Source organism: Sesamum indicum, linkage group LG6 (assembly GCF_026168435.1).
Source record: "Sesamum indicum cultivar Baizhima isolate 11 linkage group LG6, ASM2616843v1, whole genome shotgun sequence".
In the NCBI taxonomy this organism is placed as follows: domain Eukaryota; kingdom Viridiplantae; phylum Streptophyta; class Magnoliopsida; order Lamiales; family Pedaliaceae; genus Sesamum; species Sesamum indicum.
The window spans coordinates 23,586,563-23,602,398 of NC_142662.1; the positions used below are offsets into that span (position 1 = coordinate 23,586,563).

The following is a 15,836-nucleotide window of genomic DNA, read 5'->3' on the forward strand; positions in this document are numbered from 1 at the left end:
AGACTTGTCAACTGTAGAAAGCTTTCCAAAGATGGTGAGCCAGAGGATAAACGTATGGCAAGGAATCTTGAAGGGGCTCAAGAGTAGTGAAGACCAACCTACCTTGGTACCCACAGTTTTGAGAACCTGGAGTAGCGTAGCCGATGTCAAAGGCCCAATCTAAGATCGCCAAGAAATACGGTCAATGCCCCCATGGATATGTGGGAGAGTATGGAGGATCTGTGGACAACGAATATCTGTAATATGGGGCCATTGACATTGCCAATCCTCAATTACAACAGAATTGCATTTGTCAATTAAGTACCCGTGAGGTAATGGCCATGTACACAAGACACAAGTGGTATGTAATTGACCTTAATAAACGATTTATATTAGGGAGAATTACATTCCAATAGCAACACTGTCTTAGTCTAATGGTTAAGGAATCTCTGATAGATCTGATAAAGTTGCCCTCATTACCTCCATTATTATATAAATCTGATGGATGCAATGATAAGATCCTTTATGATCTTTGGCTTTGGAATCTCTGTAGCCTTTCCCTTCTGGTGTAGAAGAGTAACTATTTCGAGGGCGTCCCTAATTCGTTCTTGTCTGGATTTGGATGTTTCAGGGTTTTTCCTTTGATTTCTCCGGTTGCAACTTCTGTCTTCAGATCCGTAAAATTCTTAATTAGATCTGGAAGGATTTTAAGAATCTTGATCACTTTTTGGCTCAATGTTTCTATTTTTATAGGTATATAAGTTAAACCTATGTGCATAGTCTTAAAATATCTTATGAATTTCTCTCAAATCTTATGAGATCTTTGAGGTGTCTTGAAATGTCTTATGAATCGCATAGGTGCAGGAATTTACCTGTTCAGTTTCTTTTGGTTGAAATTCTACCATGGATTTCGGTGAAGTGTAATTGCCTAACCGCATTTCTTGGTAGTATATAGCTGACTTGGAAAGTCCGCATCTCTTCCTCTAATTCTTCTTTCATATGAAGATCCGAGTCAATCCTCTTAGGACTGTTGTTTCTCAAGAATTTCCATAAGAAATTCCCTTCCTTGTATTTTCAAAATCTGAAAATATTCCCTATTTTTATTGCAACTTGAAAGTTCGGTTCCATATATCTCAAAGGTCTCCTCCAGTAGTGGATAAAATATCTAAATATAATATAATCAAATATTTATTCAATAAATCTAGACTCTGATATCATTCTTCGCGAGCAAGGAAGTTAAATTCAAATAGGAATGAAATTGGACTAAAAAGCTCATTTTAAAGTTAAATAGGGGTAAAATTGTTTTAAATTTGATCGCAAGACTAAAAGTGTCGCTGCTATGAAGTTATAGGACTAAATCTGTTTCTTCTTTGAAATTACCGAACTAAATCTGTTGGCCCAAAAGTTGAACGACTAAATGGGCACAACTGACCAAACTTACAGGACTGAACTTGTGATTTCCCATTTATACTTGTAACAAATTTTGAGGGAGTAGTAGTGAAAATGTAATAAAATATATACTTTAAAACAAAGACACCAAGCAATAATGAGGGCTTATGATTGAGCAGCAGGTGTGAATGATCAGGCAAAAAGGCTCATTGATCATTGGAGGATTTCCATGAAGAAGAAGAAGAAGAAGAGGAGGAGTAAGAATTAACGTAAATTCTTGAAAGTGATATTGTTGAGCACAACTATGGGAATCTCCAAAGACAACCTCAAAGGATTCATATTGGCTCTCCTTTCAAGTGGGTTTATTGGTGCAAGCTTCATAATCAAGAAGATAGGCCTTCGAAGAGCTGCTGCGGCCTCCGGTGTTAGGGCTGGTGAGCATCTTCATATATTTTTTTCAAAGTTTTGATCTTTTTCTCCATATGGGTTCTTGTTTTTGTGTGTGATCGGTGTGTTTTCTTGGGATTTTGTTAGGTGTTGGGGGGTATTCGTATCTCATGGAGCCTCTGTGGTGGCTTGGGATGATCACGAGTAAGTTAATTTTTCCCTTTTCTTTGTTGTTTTTTGATAGTGTTTTCTGCCTTCTTGTTGTTCCCAAGATTATGTTTATATGTACTCTTGAGATTGTCAGTTGTAGAGGGGATGATCCAATGAATATTGGGGAGATAGTGGAAGAAGCTAGATATTGTTCTAACAAGTATCTGTAACTTAACATCTTTATGATGGTGGAGATCATACTATAAATAGTTTCAGCAGTCATCTTCTGGAAATAATTTCACTGCAGTTACTCTAGAATTGTGTAGTTTTGCGTAAAACGGGCTTGATGAATTATTAGAAGAGTTCATAGTTTGAATCAGAGGGACCGTGTGATTCATTACCTGTGACAGCTATGCCTATACATGATATCAAATTTTAAAAAGAAGAGATGAATGTGTAATTTGCAAAGAAATGTTTATATTTCTATTCTGATTCGTATCGTGTAGTGGTCATTGGAGAAGTGGCGAACTTTGTGGCATATGCATTTGCTCCTGCAGTGCTTGTCACGCCCCTTGGTGCATTGAGTATCATTGTCAGGTGACCTATTTCAGTTTCTTGTCCTTAATATTGACCATGGTTGTCGAGATGGCTTTCTTCTAGTTATGCAGTCTACCTTGGTTTTTCCTTGTGTTATATTCTAACATGATATGATGCAGTGCTGTATTGGCTCACTTTATTTTAAATGAGAGGCTACATCAACTGGGAATATTGGGCTGTATAATGTGCATCACGGGTTCTATCATAATTGTTATACATGCACCACAAGAGCAGCCGATATCCTCTGTCCAGGAAATATGGAATATGGCAACACAGATGGGTGAGAAGACACCTCATCTCCTCGCCTTTTAGAAAACTAAAGCTGCAAATCTGGTGACTGATGCAATTCCTTTTGTTTGTTTTCAGCCTTTCTAGTCTATGTGGGGTCGGTCATCGTTTTGGTATTCATTCTTGTTTTCTATTTTGCACCCCAATGTGGACACAGCAACGTACTTGTTTTCACCGGCATTTGTTCACTGATTGGTTCTCTCTCGGTAAATCCTGAGTTGCTAATATTCTAAATTGCATGCTTCTCTTGTTTCATGTAGTATATCTTGTTTGTGTGCATATCTGAACTTATATTTAGAACGCTGTTGCTTCAAGGTTAGAATATCAAATTAGTTGATTACATTCTTACTCAAATCTCAGTTGATTGGCCTTTTCAGCCAAAACCAAATCCAACTTGTTCAAGGTCAAACTTTATAAAAATTCTGCTCTCCTATTCTTAATTATAATCAGATTCCTGAAACATTGTTCAACTTCTGCTGGCAAAAGTTATGACTCTAGTAATGACCACTCACTTATTTGCTACAAATTTATGCTTCTCTAGATTTTATTATTCTATAAGTGAACATAAACAATTGCAGCCCTTTTGATTTGAGTTCCGTTTCAAAATCTTGCATGGTGAAGTCTGTAGGATTCGGCTAGATAAACTTACCGCCCTTGCCTTATCTTGCAGTTGGTTCATTTTGTCCTACTGGAGTTTGTACTCAACTGCCTTTTTAGAAATCTTGGCCCTTGTATCTTGGAATTATGTGAGGCAGTTCCAATTTTTCTCCTTCCATCTGGTGAATTGATAGAAAATCTACTTAAGTGCTTTAGGGGAACTATATAATGCATAGTGTTGTACTGACTAATCCACACATCTAGCACTACTTGCTGATTCGGAATTTGTTGTACTTGTGATTTTCTAATTGCCTAGCAATATGAATATTTTATGTCCATATTGCAGGTCATGAGTGTTAAAGCCCTTGGAACTTCTTTGAAATTGACTATTGAGGGGAAAAACCAGTTAATCTACCCAGAGACCTGGTTTTTTATGTTTTTCGTGGCAACTTGTGTCATTACACAGATGAATTACCTAAACAAGGCAAGTATCACTTTCACTCAACTGAATTTTCTTGATAGACTAGTATCTTTTCTAATATGATGAGATTCTGGATCTTGCTTTAACATGCCACATACAAGGAGGCAATGTTTATTCTATCTTTGAGATGCAAAATGATTTTAATATTAGTTGAGACAGTCATAATAAAAGCCCACGGCAGTTTCTTCTTTGTAGTAACTTGAAAATCTTGAATCTACAGGAAGTTTTACATTAATTGATGCTCGCTGCTTGCTCAACTTGGTGATATCATTTTGAAACAGAATATCGTTGAACTTCTATCATAGTTCTCTTTTTTTTGGGTTTTTATTTTTTGTGGGGTGCGGGTGTTAAATCTGATCAGCTTTCTGAGTCTAACTGAATGTCCATTTGTTACAGGCACTTGACACCTTCAACACTGCCATTGTTTCTCCTATATACTATGTCCTGTTTACATCACTTACAATACTTGCCAGCGTAATTATGTTTAAGGTAGTATCTGTTTTCTCATGGCACTTCTTATTGGACATGCTATTTTATTGCTTGTCCAATCTATCTATGCTCTGACATTTGACTCAGAAAGCACGAGGTGGTCGCAAAAGATGAACTTTCCCACCTTTGGCAAGTGATAACATTAAAATATATCCTACATAACAAGCAATCTACCTCAGATTTGACATGAACCAAGAATCACTGTCTCCATTATCATAGTCAAAGTATTAATCTCTCAAACACACCTTGAAATTGATTGGAGATCCCTTCAAGATCATGGATTATTTAAGTAGAAAACTAATAATTGTAGTCCTATGGTTATTTCTATGCTAAAATATCATGTTACAGGAATGGGACGACCAAAGTGCTGGGAGCATTGTATCAGAATTATGTGCCTTTGTCATAGTGCTCTCTGGAACCATCTTGTTGCATTTGACCAAGGATTTTGATAGAAGTTCGTCTTTTAGAGGTTTTCGTACTCTCCTATTGTATTCAACTATGCTGATATAATAAGATTTCATGCTCACAATCTCACATCACATTCAGGCAATTGTACCCCATTATCCCCTACATTAGCGACCCGACTATGCAATGGGAATGGGGATTTTGTGCAGCATGACGAGCACAATGAGCCATGTGAAAATGAGGTTTACTCAAGAAGGCAAGAATGGTACACGTGAATGGATGTCCTTCAGGTAAGAAAATACTTCCTTTTGAACCATCGGGAGATAAGTATGGAAGTTATGCCTGGAGCAGGGCTCAAACAGCATACTATCTTGTGACATACCACCTTGCGGTTTCCAACTATGTTTTCATCAGCTTCTTTCCAGACGTTTGAACAAATAACTTGACTTGATATGTTGCTGAACAGCAAGAAAAGGAATTAGTCAAAAGCTGCCTGTGTGAATAGTCTGTGATAATTCAGTATGCGCCCTGTAGTTATCTGCCCCTCAGGCATCTCAGCTTAAATTTGACAGTGATCACTCACAGAATTTTGGATTTGGCGAGACGATGGCAATGATGGGAGCAGAATATCAAAAAGAGGTGGTACTGAATGAATGTAGAACTGAAATTTCATCTTGTAGCCCGAGTTATATGAAGATTCCATTCTCTTTTCTGTTTCGGGGTTTATTGTGTGGCCACAAGAAGAAAGTTTCTTATTCAGTCTATTAGATTTCTTGTTAATCATTCGTAAGAGAAACTCGTAATATAATGATTCTTCCCACGATATTCGTAGGCTATATATCATTCCACCTTGTCCTACTCGATTTCTTATGATGTTGAAATGAGCAGAGATGAACTTGATTTTACACCTGTCCTGAGGCTATCTTTTCTTGGAGTTTTCTGTTTGTCATTGTCATTGCTATTATTACCGTTACATTATTTTCTATTTCCAGTTGCAAGATTCATTCTCTTGAAGGCTCTCTTTGGTGTCATGGTGTAAATTGTGATGGAAAATGCTATATGCAAAGTTGCAAACCCCCACCAACCCTTAAGGCTCAGTGTTTTCCCTGCTCTCTCTCTCTGTGAAATTTACATGGCACCGTGGTTGTTGCAGAAGCTGCAGGAGCATTGAGTTCTTGCCACACCTCTGAGAGTTGAGCAGTATTTGCAGGTAATATACATAGTAATTCATGCCGTCTCCCATGCTTCAATGCTGTTGCCCAGTTTATACTTGAAACAACACGAAATCCATCTCAATCGTTTAAGACACGTATTTTACTTTTATCCAATATACCAAACAGAAATGCTCATAATGCTCGTTAAATTCATGCTACACTTTATGTTATGTGTATTAAGTATATGAATGATTGCTACATACTCCGCATTTTTAAAAAGAAGGGTATATGTTCAATCTTCCGCCTTCCTATCTAGGACAAAAATGAAGAGTATATGTTCAATCTTTTAGACAGGTAATTGCTGCCGCCTTTCTATCTAGGACAGTCTGCGTTCCAACCGTGATAGTTTCCATCTTCAGATCTTCATGGCTGAACATGTTTGGGAAGCTGAGATGTGTTTGTACAAACAGCTAACTATTGCAGCATTAATAACTGCACTAAAGGCTGTTGCATTGAGGATGAGGAGTGTTGGACAATTACTACTTACTAGGCTGTTATTGCAGCGTCGCTTTCAATATGGCTGTCTATCAAATTATGCCTTCATTTGTCAAAAAATCAAACCCCTTTTCCTGGAAAAAAATTCTAGACAAACCTATTGAATTTGAATTAGAAACCATCACCAAATATCCAGACTTCGCCAACTGTTGGGCATAAAATCTCAAGAATGTAAATGAACTAAAAAATGATCAATCCTTGTGAATTTGAATGAAATAATTCATACATTATGTATGACGGACACATGTATGATTGACACGTGTCTTTTCAAAGATTACAAAATTTACAAATAAGATATGCATACATATTATGTACAGGTAGGTGTTATACCAAAGGGGGACAACAGGAAAACCCATTGATCAGGCAATTCCAAGAATGTGAAATGGACCGAATGGTCAATTCCTTTCACTAACCTTGGAATGAAAGAACAAAACGTAGCACTGTACAACTCAAAATTCTTACCCAAAACAGCTTTGGATGAATTAAATCCATTACAGAGAATGTGTGTTGTGTTGTGTAAATGATTCAGGTCCGGCCAATTTGGATTAGAATTTCACTTCTTCAAACTCAAAACGAATTCATTTCCAAAGTGTAACATTTCTTGGCAACCATCAATTTCCTGACAGCTTCCCGAAGCATCTTCCCATCTCCTTCCTCACCAAACGCTTCCGCCGCCATACCGCCATCGCCCCAATTGCCCATTCTCAACTCATCCGCCCCTGCACCACCACACGCCGCGGCCGGCCTTATGACGACCAGGGTGCCCCCCTCCATGACCTTGCCAGAATCCGGCAGCTCCAGCCTCTCCAAGTACCACATTTTCATCCTCAGAGCCGGAACTCTACTCCTATACTCCAACAATTCATCTCCCTTCCGTTCCATCTTCCTCACCTCCTCAATCTGTCCTTTGTTCATACAAAGCCTCCCCTGATTGCTCTCATCAGAAACCACTATGCTATCAATGGTTTTCAGCCCCTTCACCGTTTCTTGAATCAGATAATGCCTGGCGGACGCGGCTATCAGGCATGAGATCGTCCAAACGATTCTCAGCTTCAGCTCTTCGTCCGCCATAATCCGCGATTCTTGATCTGGGTAAACTGAATTCTCCTCCCCCTCAGACTTGTCCCTCCAGGACTTGGCTCCAAGAATCACACAGCTCTGCAGTTCCCGCCCGAACTCAGCCTTCCACCTCAGGAAATTCGTGGGGTTCATGCTGTTCTCCCCGGTTTTTAAACCCTGTTTTTGCGTTCCATAGCAGGGCAGACGGAGATGAAAAGCACGAATTTCCTGAAAAGACTTCAAGACTTGATTGGGCACGTAATGAGAGTAGAACTCCAGGTCGTTCTCCTCGTTCTTGGGCTTGGATTTGATCATCTGAGAGACGAAATAAAAGGGCTTCTTCAGGGCCCGAATCACAGCACTCCTGAATAAACCCCTGCGGGTTTCTTGACCCGATTCTCTCTCCGCTGATTTCTTCTGAGGGAGTGGGAGAAAAACTTGGTTAACCTGAGGAATTATGGAATGAAAACGCTTGCAGACAGACATGGACAAACACAAGGACTTGGCATCCTGCAGCTGGTCGAAGATGGAAAGCACGACTTCGTCCGGTAAACGATCAAAGAAATCATCGGAACCAGCGACTCTCGAATCCATATTATTACACAAACTCTTCCTTTGAGGCATAGAAACAAATGGGATCGATGTGTCTGGGATGAAGCAAGAATATGCGGGGGGAGATGGGCCACTTTTATATGAAAAAGAAGAAGAAAAGCTATTAGCTGTGGGATTGGCGGTTGAGGAACAGGGGTGGGGATGATTCTAGAGAGAGAAAGCCGTGTGCTTTAGAGAGAGAGAAAGAGGAGAGGTGACGCGGTGAAACAAGAACTGCACACGTTTCCGGCAGGCAAGATTGACTGGGGAAAAACCATTGAAGAATTCCGAGGTTTATTAACGTTTTTGGTTGGATTATGGTCGGTCGATTTCGTGGATTTATGTCTGCTGATAAGCTGTTTCTCGAGCAGTTGCGTGGAAACCTTATCTATATCCTCTGACAGTTTCTCTTCTATCTGTCAACAAAATCATGTGCCCATTAAATTTAAATCAAGAATTGGGTGATGATGATTATGAGTTTTTGGCAAGATTTAGGAATCAATCCACTTTCAAGAAATTTAGGGCCATTATTTTTATTTAATTTATTATAACTATATCAAATGCTTATCCAGTTTGAATGTTTATATGCATGTATATAGAATTAATTATTCTTATTTTTTTTAAAAAATAGAAAATTATATGTATATATTTTTTTAAAATTATACTAACATCTTTAGGAATTCTCTATTTACGTCTAACCCATTTATATTATGATTAGATGGAAAATACTGATATTAACCAAAAATTATTATATAAATTTTTATTTTTTTCTCATTCAGCATTTTTGTACGTATTATTGTACTTATAAAGGGATAAATATAATATATATAGAGAGTAAGACTAACATCATTAATTCATAAAAAATATCTCTAACTGTATAAAATCTTAAAAATGTGGTAGTAATTTTACCTAATTAAAAAAGAAGTAAATTAGTGATAGTATTTGTAATCTAAGATTGTAGGGTACAAACTGAGACGACCTCTATATTTATTATGTCAAGTCTAAAGCAGTTTGTCCCTAAAAAAGTGAACTCCAAACACGGAACTAATGCAAGTCCCAAGTGGAATATTCTACTTTTCACTCCTACGTTTGACCAAAACACTATTCATTATTGCCTCCGCCTCCAAGTTGAGGTTGTCATAAATTTGACTCTGTAATATTGGACTTAGGACCCATTCAGCCCTCACAATTTCAATTCGTTGATGAGCTCATTAGAATCAAATTAAATTTAAGAGTTTTGGGTCCAATTTCATTGTCACTCGTTGGAGTTTTATGTCTGGGGTTTAACAAAAATATTAAAGTTAATTATATTTGAATTTTATAATTACGAGGTTGTGAGCTCGAGTCTTATAAATGTAGTTGTCTTGTCTACTTTTAATACTATCTCTTTGTTTACTTTGCGAAAGTTTGTTAATTTTAATTTTTTTTAATATATTAAATTTGTATGTAGTAAATGATGTAGCAATGAACCTTATTCAAGGAAAAGAATTACTGTTACACTCTTTTTTTGTAAATGTGAAATTACATTTTTCTCTTAAAAAACTTTTGAAATTACAATCACCCTTTAAAAAATGTCCATTTATAACTGGATTCTTTCCTCAGGAATTAATGAAAAATACTAGACATCAATAACAAATTAAGGGGAGCATTCAAGCTTACCTCCATTTGGTATTGTTTATAATTTATTGACAAAAATACCTTAGTATTAGTTTTATACTCGTGAGGGGGTAAATGTAATAGACATGAAGGCAAAATGATATACTTCAGTAATTATAATAAAATATTATTTTCAAATTGAATAAAAAGATTAATCAATAATCTATACGGAATGTTCAATAAAGAGTCAAATTAAAATTTTAGATTTCTTCTTTGATGAAGCCAACATTTTCGGTCCATACACTAACGGAAGAGTATAGTTGCAAACGGGAATTCTCAAAAGGATATAAGTGTAATTTAAAAAGTTTTTTTGAGAAAAAGTGTAATTTTGTATTTTCAGGGGAAATTTAAGTGCAATTAACCTAAAATGTTATACACTAAATGATCTTCGTTAAAAACATTAAATGATTCCCATCATTAGCGATAGTTTTTAGTTGAAGTGGTCGTTCAACCAAGAAACTTTGTTTAGATACAACGGATACATAAACGACATTTAACCGAATACAAAGCCTCAAGTCCAGAAGAGAGGAGGATGGTGCAATTTTTACAGTATAGTGATACCGGAGAATGAACACAATTCCATGCTCTGAAAATGTTGAATCAAATCCTGGAAGGAATGTATGGAGTTGAGTTCTGTAAGTATGCTGAAGCTGCAGCCACCCCGCTGCCGAGCTTCACCGGATAACCGACGTCCTTCAGCACCATCTCCACTCCGGCAAGACAGCCGAGTAGTTGCAGCTGCAGCAATGTTAAACTTGATCATATGCTATCAAAGATTTTCTCACTTGTGATTTTGGTATTGTCTGGTATGAGCTTTGAGTCTCCGAAAGCAATCGGAGGACTTAATGATGGAATCGTAGTCGGAACGAATAATTATAACTTTTAGCACCAAGGGGGATGCTCAGTCCTATGATTAGTTTTAGATTACTGGAATTATGTAGTTTAAAGAAAGAAATCATACCTCATTTAGGTGGCCGAGATGGCCGATTCTGAAAACCTTTCCGGCAACCTTGTTAAGCCCTAGGCCTAAGCTTAAGTTGTATCGTTTCCATGCCCTTCGCACGATTTCTGAGCTGTCGATGTTTGATGGAACCACCACGGCCGTGACTGTGTCGCTATACCATTCCTCCTTCTGGGTGCAGTTCTTCAGTCCCCACGCTTGTACTGCAAGTCTGCATGTTCAAGCAGAACACAGAAGCCCCAAAGGTTTACACACAAATCTGCAAGTCATTTTTTTTTTTTTTTTGGTTTTCTTTACCACAGGGAAGTGATGTACCGTGTTGCTTGGCCGAGGCGAGCATGTCTTGCAATAACGTTGTCGAGTCCTTCCTCGAAAATGAGATCCAAAGCAGCTCTTAGCCCATAGAGGAGTTGGATGGAAGGGGTGTAAGGCCAATAAGTTCCCAACTTATAGAACTTCAAGTAATCATTCCAGTCAAAGAAAACTCTGACTGATTTTGCAGTTTTGGTGGCCCTAAGAGCCTTGGCGCTTGCACACACGATTCCCATTCCAGTTGGAAGAGAAAGAGCTTTCTGTGAACCAGTAAGAGCCACATCTATACCCCATTCGTCCATGCGGAAATCAAGCGCACAGATGGAGGAAACTCCGTCAACAAGAAAGAGTGCTGGATGCTGATAGTGATCTGGTAGTAATGCAAAGTTGATGAGTGTCTGATCATTTCAATCACATACATGTAAACAAGCAATATTTTGCGTTTGGATATCAAATACAATGAGCGGTTTTGCACGACTTAGAATTAATCAAGAACATGAATATAGGAAAAGCAAGTTAGTTCCAAGCCTAACCAGAAACATGACTTATATTCTGGTACATCAATTTCAACAATGTCATAGATCAGCAAAGGGGCAACATAAGTACTTTGTGTATGCTTACCGAGTATTTTTCTTACAGTAGCCAAGTTATTGGTAACTCCTGTTGCTGTCTCGTTGTGTACAATGCAAATGGCCTTAATAGTATGCTCTCTGTCTTCCGCTATTTTTGATGCCAAAATTTCAAGATTAGCACCTTGTCCCCATTCACTTTCAACAACATCAACATTGAAGTTCAGGCGTTGTTGCTGATCAATCCAGAGCAAACTGAACTGACCAATCAGGAAAGTGACAATGCGATCACCGGGAGATAGTGTGTTGGTAAGTGCACTTTCCCATGCCCCAGTTCCTGCCCAAACACAAAAAGTTAACTCAGCAAATTACAAGTGATTAATATTTAAAGTTATTCTGGGATTAATACCTGTGGTTGGGATGAGAAAAGGGGTTCCAGAAGCGGTCTTAAAAATCTTCTTCACATCCTCGAGCAGCGTTTTTGTGAGCGCAGGAACAGCTGGAGAACGGTAGTCCTCGTTGTTTCTGTTCATTGCACGAATGACTTGTTCCGGGATATTGACAGGTCCCGGAACAAAGAGGTGGTTCCTTCCTGGTCCGTAAACATAGTCCATCTTTTTTCTCGGAAATGTCAGACAGTAGCTTCAAAAACTTACAGAAGCGTTCTACGGTGAGATCGCTGCAAGATTAAGAAGAAATCAACAGTTGGGATCAGAACCATCTAGACTTCTACCTGCAAGGCCCTTGTGCATACAATACTGGTGAAATGTGGAAGGCCCTCGAGTATAACTCACACACTAGGCATGGTTGTAGTGCAGCAAATTGAAGTCTTATCCACTAAGGTGCTCTATTTCAAAATTTACTTGAAGTTGGAAAACTTCAGTCAGTTTCATGCACTGATGATAGAGGTCATGTAATTGAAACGGCAGAATTGCACCATTGGTTCCATAAGAATGGACCATTTCAACTTTTGGTTTTGTGCTTTACTGAATTGTATATTTGGCCCCTGCTCCTTTTAAATTTTGCGCCTTTAGTTAAAAAATACATAACAAATTTAGTCATTTTTCACTCCACTACGACAAACTAACGGCACAAGCCATCTGCATGCACGTGAGGGTCATATGCACCCATAAATCACCAGCTAACGGCCACATGAACAGAACATGGGTTATGCCGTTAGTTTCTACCGGCAGAGAGAAAAAATGACCAAATTTTTTCTTACTTTTTTACTAACATTGCAAATTTTAACAGGACTTAGCTCCAAAATTAAAATTCCACAAAGTGCAGGACCAAAGCTGAAATGATTCAATCTTATGGGATCAATGTTGCAATTTTGCTTAATAGAAACCATACAAAAACTTATTTTTTATGGATGTGGAGTGGAGCATCTGTATCGAAAAGGTTATTTTTCTTCAGAAAGACTAAACTGAGTTAAATAAATTTTCCATCCAATCTATTTATCACTATTATTCATATACATAACTTTCAAGTTGTTGAATCAATATTTTCCTTAAAAGAAACCTTCAAATTTTCAGTTTGAAAACTGAGAAACACAACAGGGAGCCCAATTTCATTCTTGAAAGATCAACTAATGCAATACTTCAGTCAGAAAAAAGCTAAAGCACACAGTTCCCTTGATCATATGAATCATACAATGATGAGGCCATGCATCATAATTTTTGCACTAAATCAATGGAACCACATCAGATATTGCTCCAACGCAAAGCAGAAGGTGTAAAGTTCCCTAATTTTCTGAATAGCCCAACTCCACATATTCATGAATCATATCACACACACAACACCACATACAGCGAAACCCATCAAACAAGAGCAATTCTTGATCATCAATTTACAAAAAGAAACTGCAAACAAACAAAGGGTTCCTCTCCCTGAAATCTCAAAAATTTTGGGTAAAAAAGACAACATCTTTAAGGTTGTAAGACTTAGTATATGTGCATGCATGTCAATAACTTACATATAATAGCTCAGTAGAAGAGATTGAAATCAAGAAAAAAGAGTTTGAGAAAGAGCAGTGAGAGTGGTGATACCTCTGACTACTCAACTATGGAAACAGCGACTTCTCCAATGGCCTTAGAATTTCCTTTTTCTGATAATCGATGGAAATGCCAAAGCAAAGAGGAGCTTGTAAAAATTATATAACAGCTACACAGACCAATCACAGCAGTTTGTGGGTCCCATTTTGCTCTTCTTCACTTGGCAGATGATGTGAATCTTGCGGCTAAGAGTGAGTGACATCACCACTACCACGGAGTAGTATCAAAGAAACTTGGCCAGCCATAGTCAAAATTTCAGATTTTTGCAATTGTGCCACTGCTTTCTGATGATATTTCAATTTGGCCTCACAAAAGTGCAAAAATTCGTATATACTTTAATATACAAAAGAGTGTGGCTTGCTATTATTTCTCTGTTTCTTTTCTCATACGTGAGCTACAAAAAAAATTTCCGAAAATTCTCTATTTATAACTGTACCCATTTTGTTAGGGTTTGAATACGATCTCAGCCCAAAAAAAAAAAAAAAAAAAAATTAACTTTACGGTTCATTCAGTATTTCGTACAAATTAGTGACAATATGCTTAATTTTTCATATCAACGGCTACTTTTTATCCAATAGAAATAACTTGAGGGTATAATATCTTATTAATTATAGCTATACCCTTTTGACTTCATTTATATTATATTTAGCCCCTTACAAGTATAAAAGTGATTGTTAAGGTATTTTTATCGATAAATTATGCGAATTATTTATGAGGGGTAAAATTGAAAGGTTACGTGATTTTTCTGTTGGCATCGGTATTTTTCATCCAAACCCTTAAGTATAGTCGTAATCAGAAAATTCCCGGAGTGGGTGCAAGTATAATTTCGAAAATCTTTTGTGAAACACTTTGCATTTTTAAAAGACGTTCTGATTGTAATTAACCGTAATTTAAAGTAAGAGATCATAATGTGCAAATACAACAAAATATAGGGTGCATAGGTTGAATAGGAAAAACTTACCAAAGCAAAATAAATTGATGCCCAACACACACCATAGAAAAAAAAACACAGAGTTGAAGAAAGATTGAGGTGGAAAACAAAAAATGAAGGATAATGTGATAAAGGGATTTGAACCACAGCTTCTAGCTATGGGAACTCAAGCCACAAAAAAAAGCTTCCCTTTTGTTTTCTTGTCAAAATTATGTGTTGTTTTATCTCTAGTATGAGGCTCTTACACAAACAAATTGCATGCTTTCCTTCCTCAATACAAGATAATATATCCTCAATATCTCCATCATTACAAGCTTTCAAGCCTCAACACATCTCTTAATTTGGAGACATAATTTTAGAAGATTAAGCACCTTTGTCTCAATGTATATATGGATAAATTACAACGACTTTCTTAAGGTTTGTTTTAATTACATATACCTTTTAAAATTATAAATATCCTAACAAATACCCCCTATAATGAGCTATTATAAGAGGTATTTGTTAAAATATTTGTAATTTGAGAAGGGTATTTATAATTTTTCAAATAATGATGGAGTATTTGTAATTAAGCAAATTTCAAAAGAATCAATAAAAGGAAAAAAAAGTTCATAGGTAGAATGATTTGTCCTTATGTAATCACTATGGGGAAATTAATTCAAATATGCATCAGCATAAATATTTAATAATGTAAATCAAATTATATTACATCAATAAAATTTTATTTTCAACATGTCAAAAAATTATTTTTTCAACAAAAAGAATAAAAAAGGCTAAAAGGTGAAAAATATTAATGGAATGTAAATTCAACAAGAAATTGTAGTGCTGTCAAATGATATTTTTTGTAGGTAAAATGGAGTTGGGAAATATCATACAGTGTGGATCATATGGTATTCACAACATGGATGGATTGTGTTGGAGGGATTACAATAGGTTGGGTCCAATACAAGTTCAAATGTATGGGTTAAATAAGAGTCGAATTGAAAATAAGTTAGTTTATGTTCGATTTTATTCAATATAATAACATTACTTTTTCTGTGATATAAGTTTAAATTATCGTCATATTTTTTGTTTTCTAACGTCTTTAGCAACTTATGTGTGTTGTTACGAAATCAAATAATAACTATTTTTTTTAGAATATTGCACTGAATTTTTTATTTATCGAAATTTCAGTTCAATTTCATTCGATTAGATTAATTTACAAATTATTGTTTCATTCGGAACAATAATTTACT

The 15,836-nt window shown here is 36.7% G+C and overlaps 3 protein-coding genes across 14 annotated transcripts; 1 reads left to right on the forward strand and 2 right to left on the reverse strand.

Annotated features, from left to right (window-relative positions):
• Positions 1-1,460: 1,460 nt before the first annotated feature.
• On the forward strand, positions 1,461-6,493 carry LOC105163657 (putative magnesium transporter NIPA3). 12 transcript variants are annotated; one of them, XR_016065909.1, is made up of 11 exons: positions 1,467-1,802; positions 1,903-1,959; positions 2,412-2,502; positions 2,622-2,782; positions 2,869-2,996; positions 3,734-3,871; positions 4,265-4,357; positions 4,706-4,826; positions 4,904-5,052; positions 5,348-5,401; positions 5,916-6,493. XR_016065909.1 is itself a non-coding variant. In XM_088881551.1 (10 exons), exons 1-9 carry the CDS (start codon positions 1,673-1,675, stop codon positions 5,035-5,037), a joined length of 1,053 nt encoding a protein of 350 aa, XP_088737677.1. In that variant the 5' UTR covers positions 1,467-1,672; the 3' UTR covers positions 5,038-5,052; positions 5,233-5,620. The 12 variants fall into 12 exon arrangements, 6 of the variants coding, with proteins under 6 accessions (XP_088737681.1, XP_088737679.1, XP_088737677.1 ...); XR_016065910.1 differs by lacking the exon at positions 5,916-6,493 and adding an exon at positions 5,755-5,906; XR_016065907.1 differs by having other exon boundaries at positions 1,468-1,802; positions 4,904-5,401; positions 5,916-5,972; positions 6,267-6,493.
• Positions 6,494-6,647: 154 nt separating this feature from the next.
• LOC105163655 (F-box protein At4g18380) lies at positions 6,648-8,449 on the reverse strand. The gene has a single exon (XM_011082086.3). It carries the CDS (start codon positions 8,152-8,154, stop codon positions 7,039-7,041), a length of 1,116 nt encoding a protein of 371 aa, XP_011080388.1. The 5' UTR covers positions 8,155-8,449; the 3' UTR covers positions 6,648-7,038.
• A 1,755-nt stretch (positions 8,450-10,204) lies between these two features.
• On the reverse strand, positions 10,205-13,838 carry LOC105163654 (serine--glyoxylate aminotransferase). The gene is made up of 6 exons (XM_011082085.3): positions 13,668-13,838; positions 12,029-12,298; positions 11,672-11,956; positions 11,054-11,420; positions 10,739-10,949; positions 10,205-10,515 (listed from the first exon to the last, which is right to left on the reverse strand). The coding sequence occupies exons 2-6, from the start codon at positions 12,231-12,233 to the stop codon at positions 10,378-10,380; spliced, it is 1,206 nt and encodes a 401-aa protein (XP_011080387.1). The 5' UTR covers positions 12,234-12,298; positions 13,668-13,838; the 3' UTR covers positions 10,205-10,377.
• Positions 13,839-15,836: the final 1,998 nt, after the last annotated feature.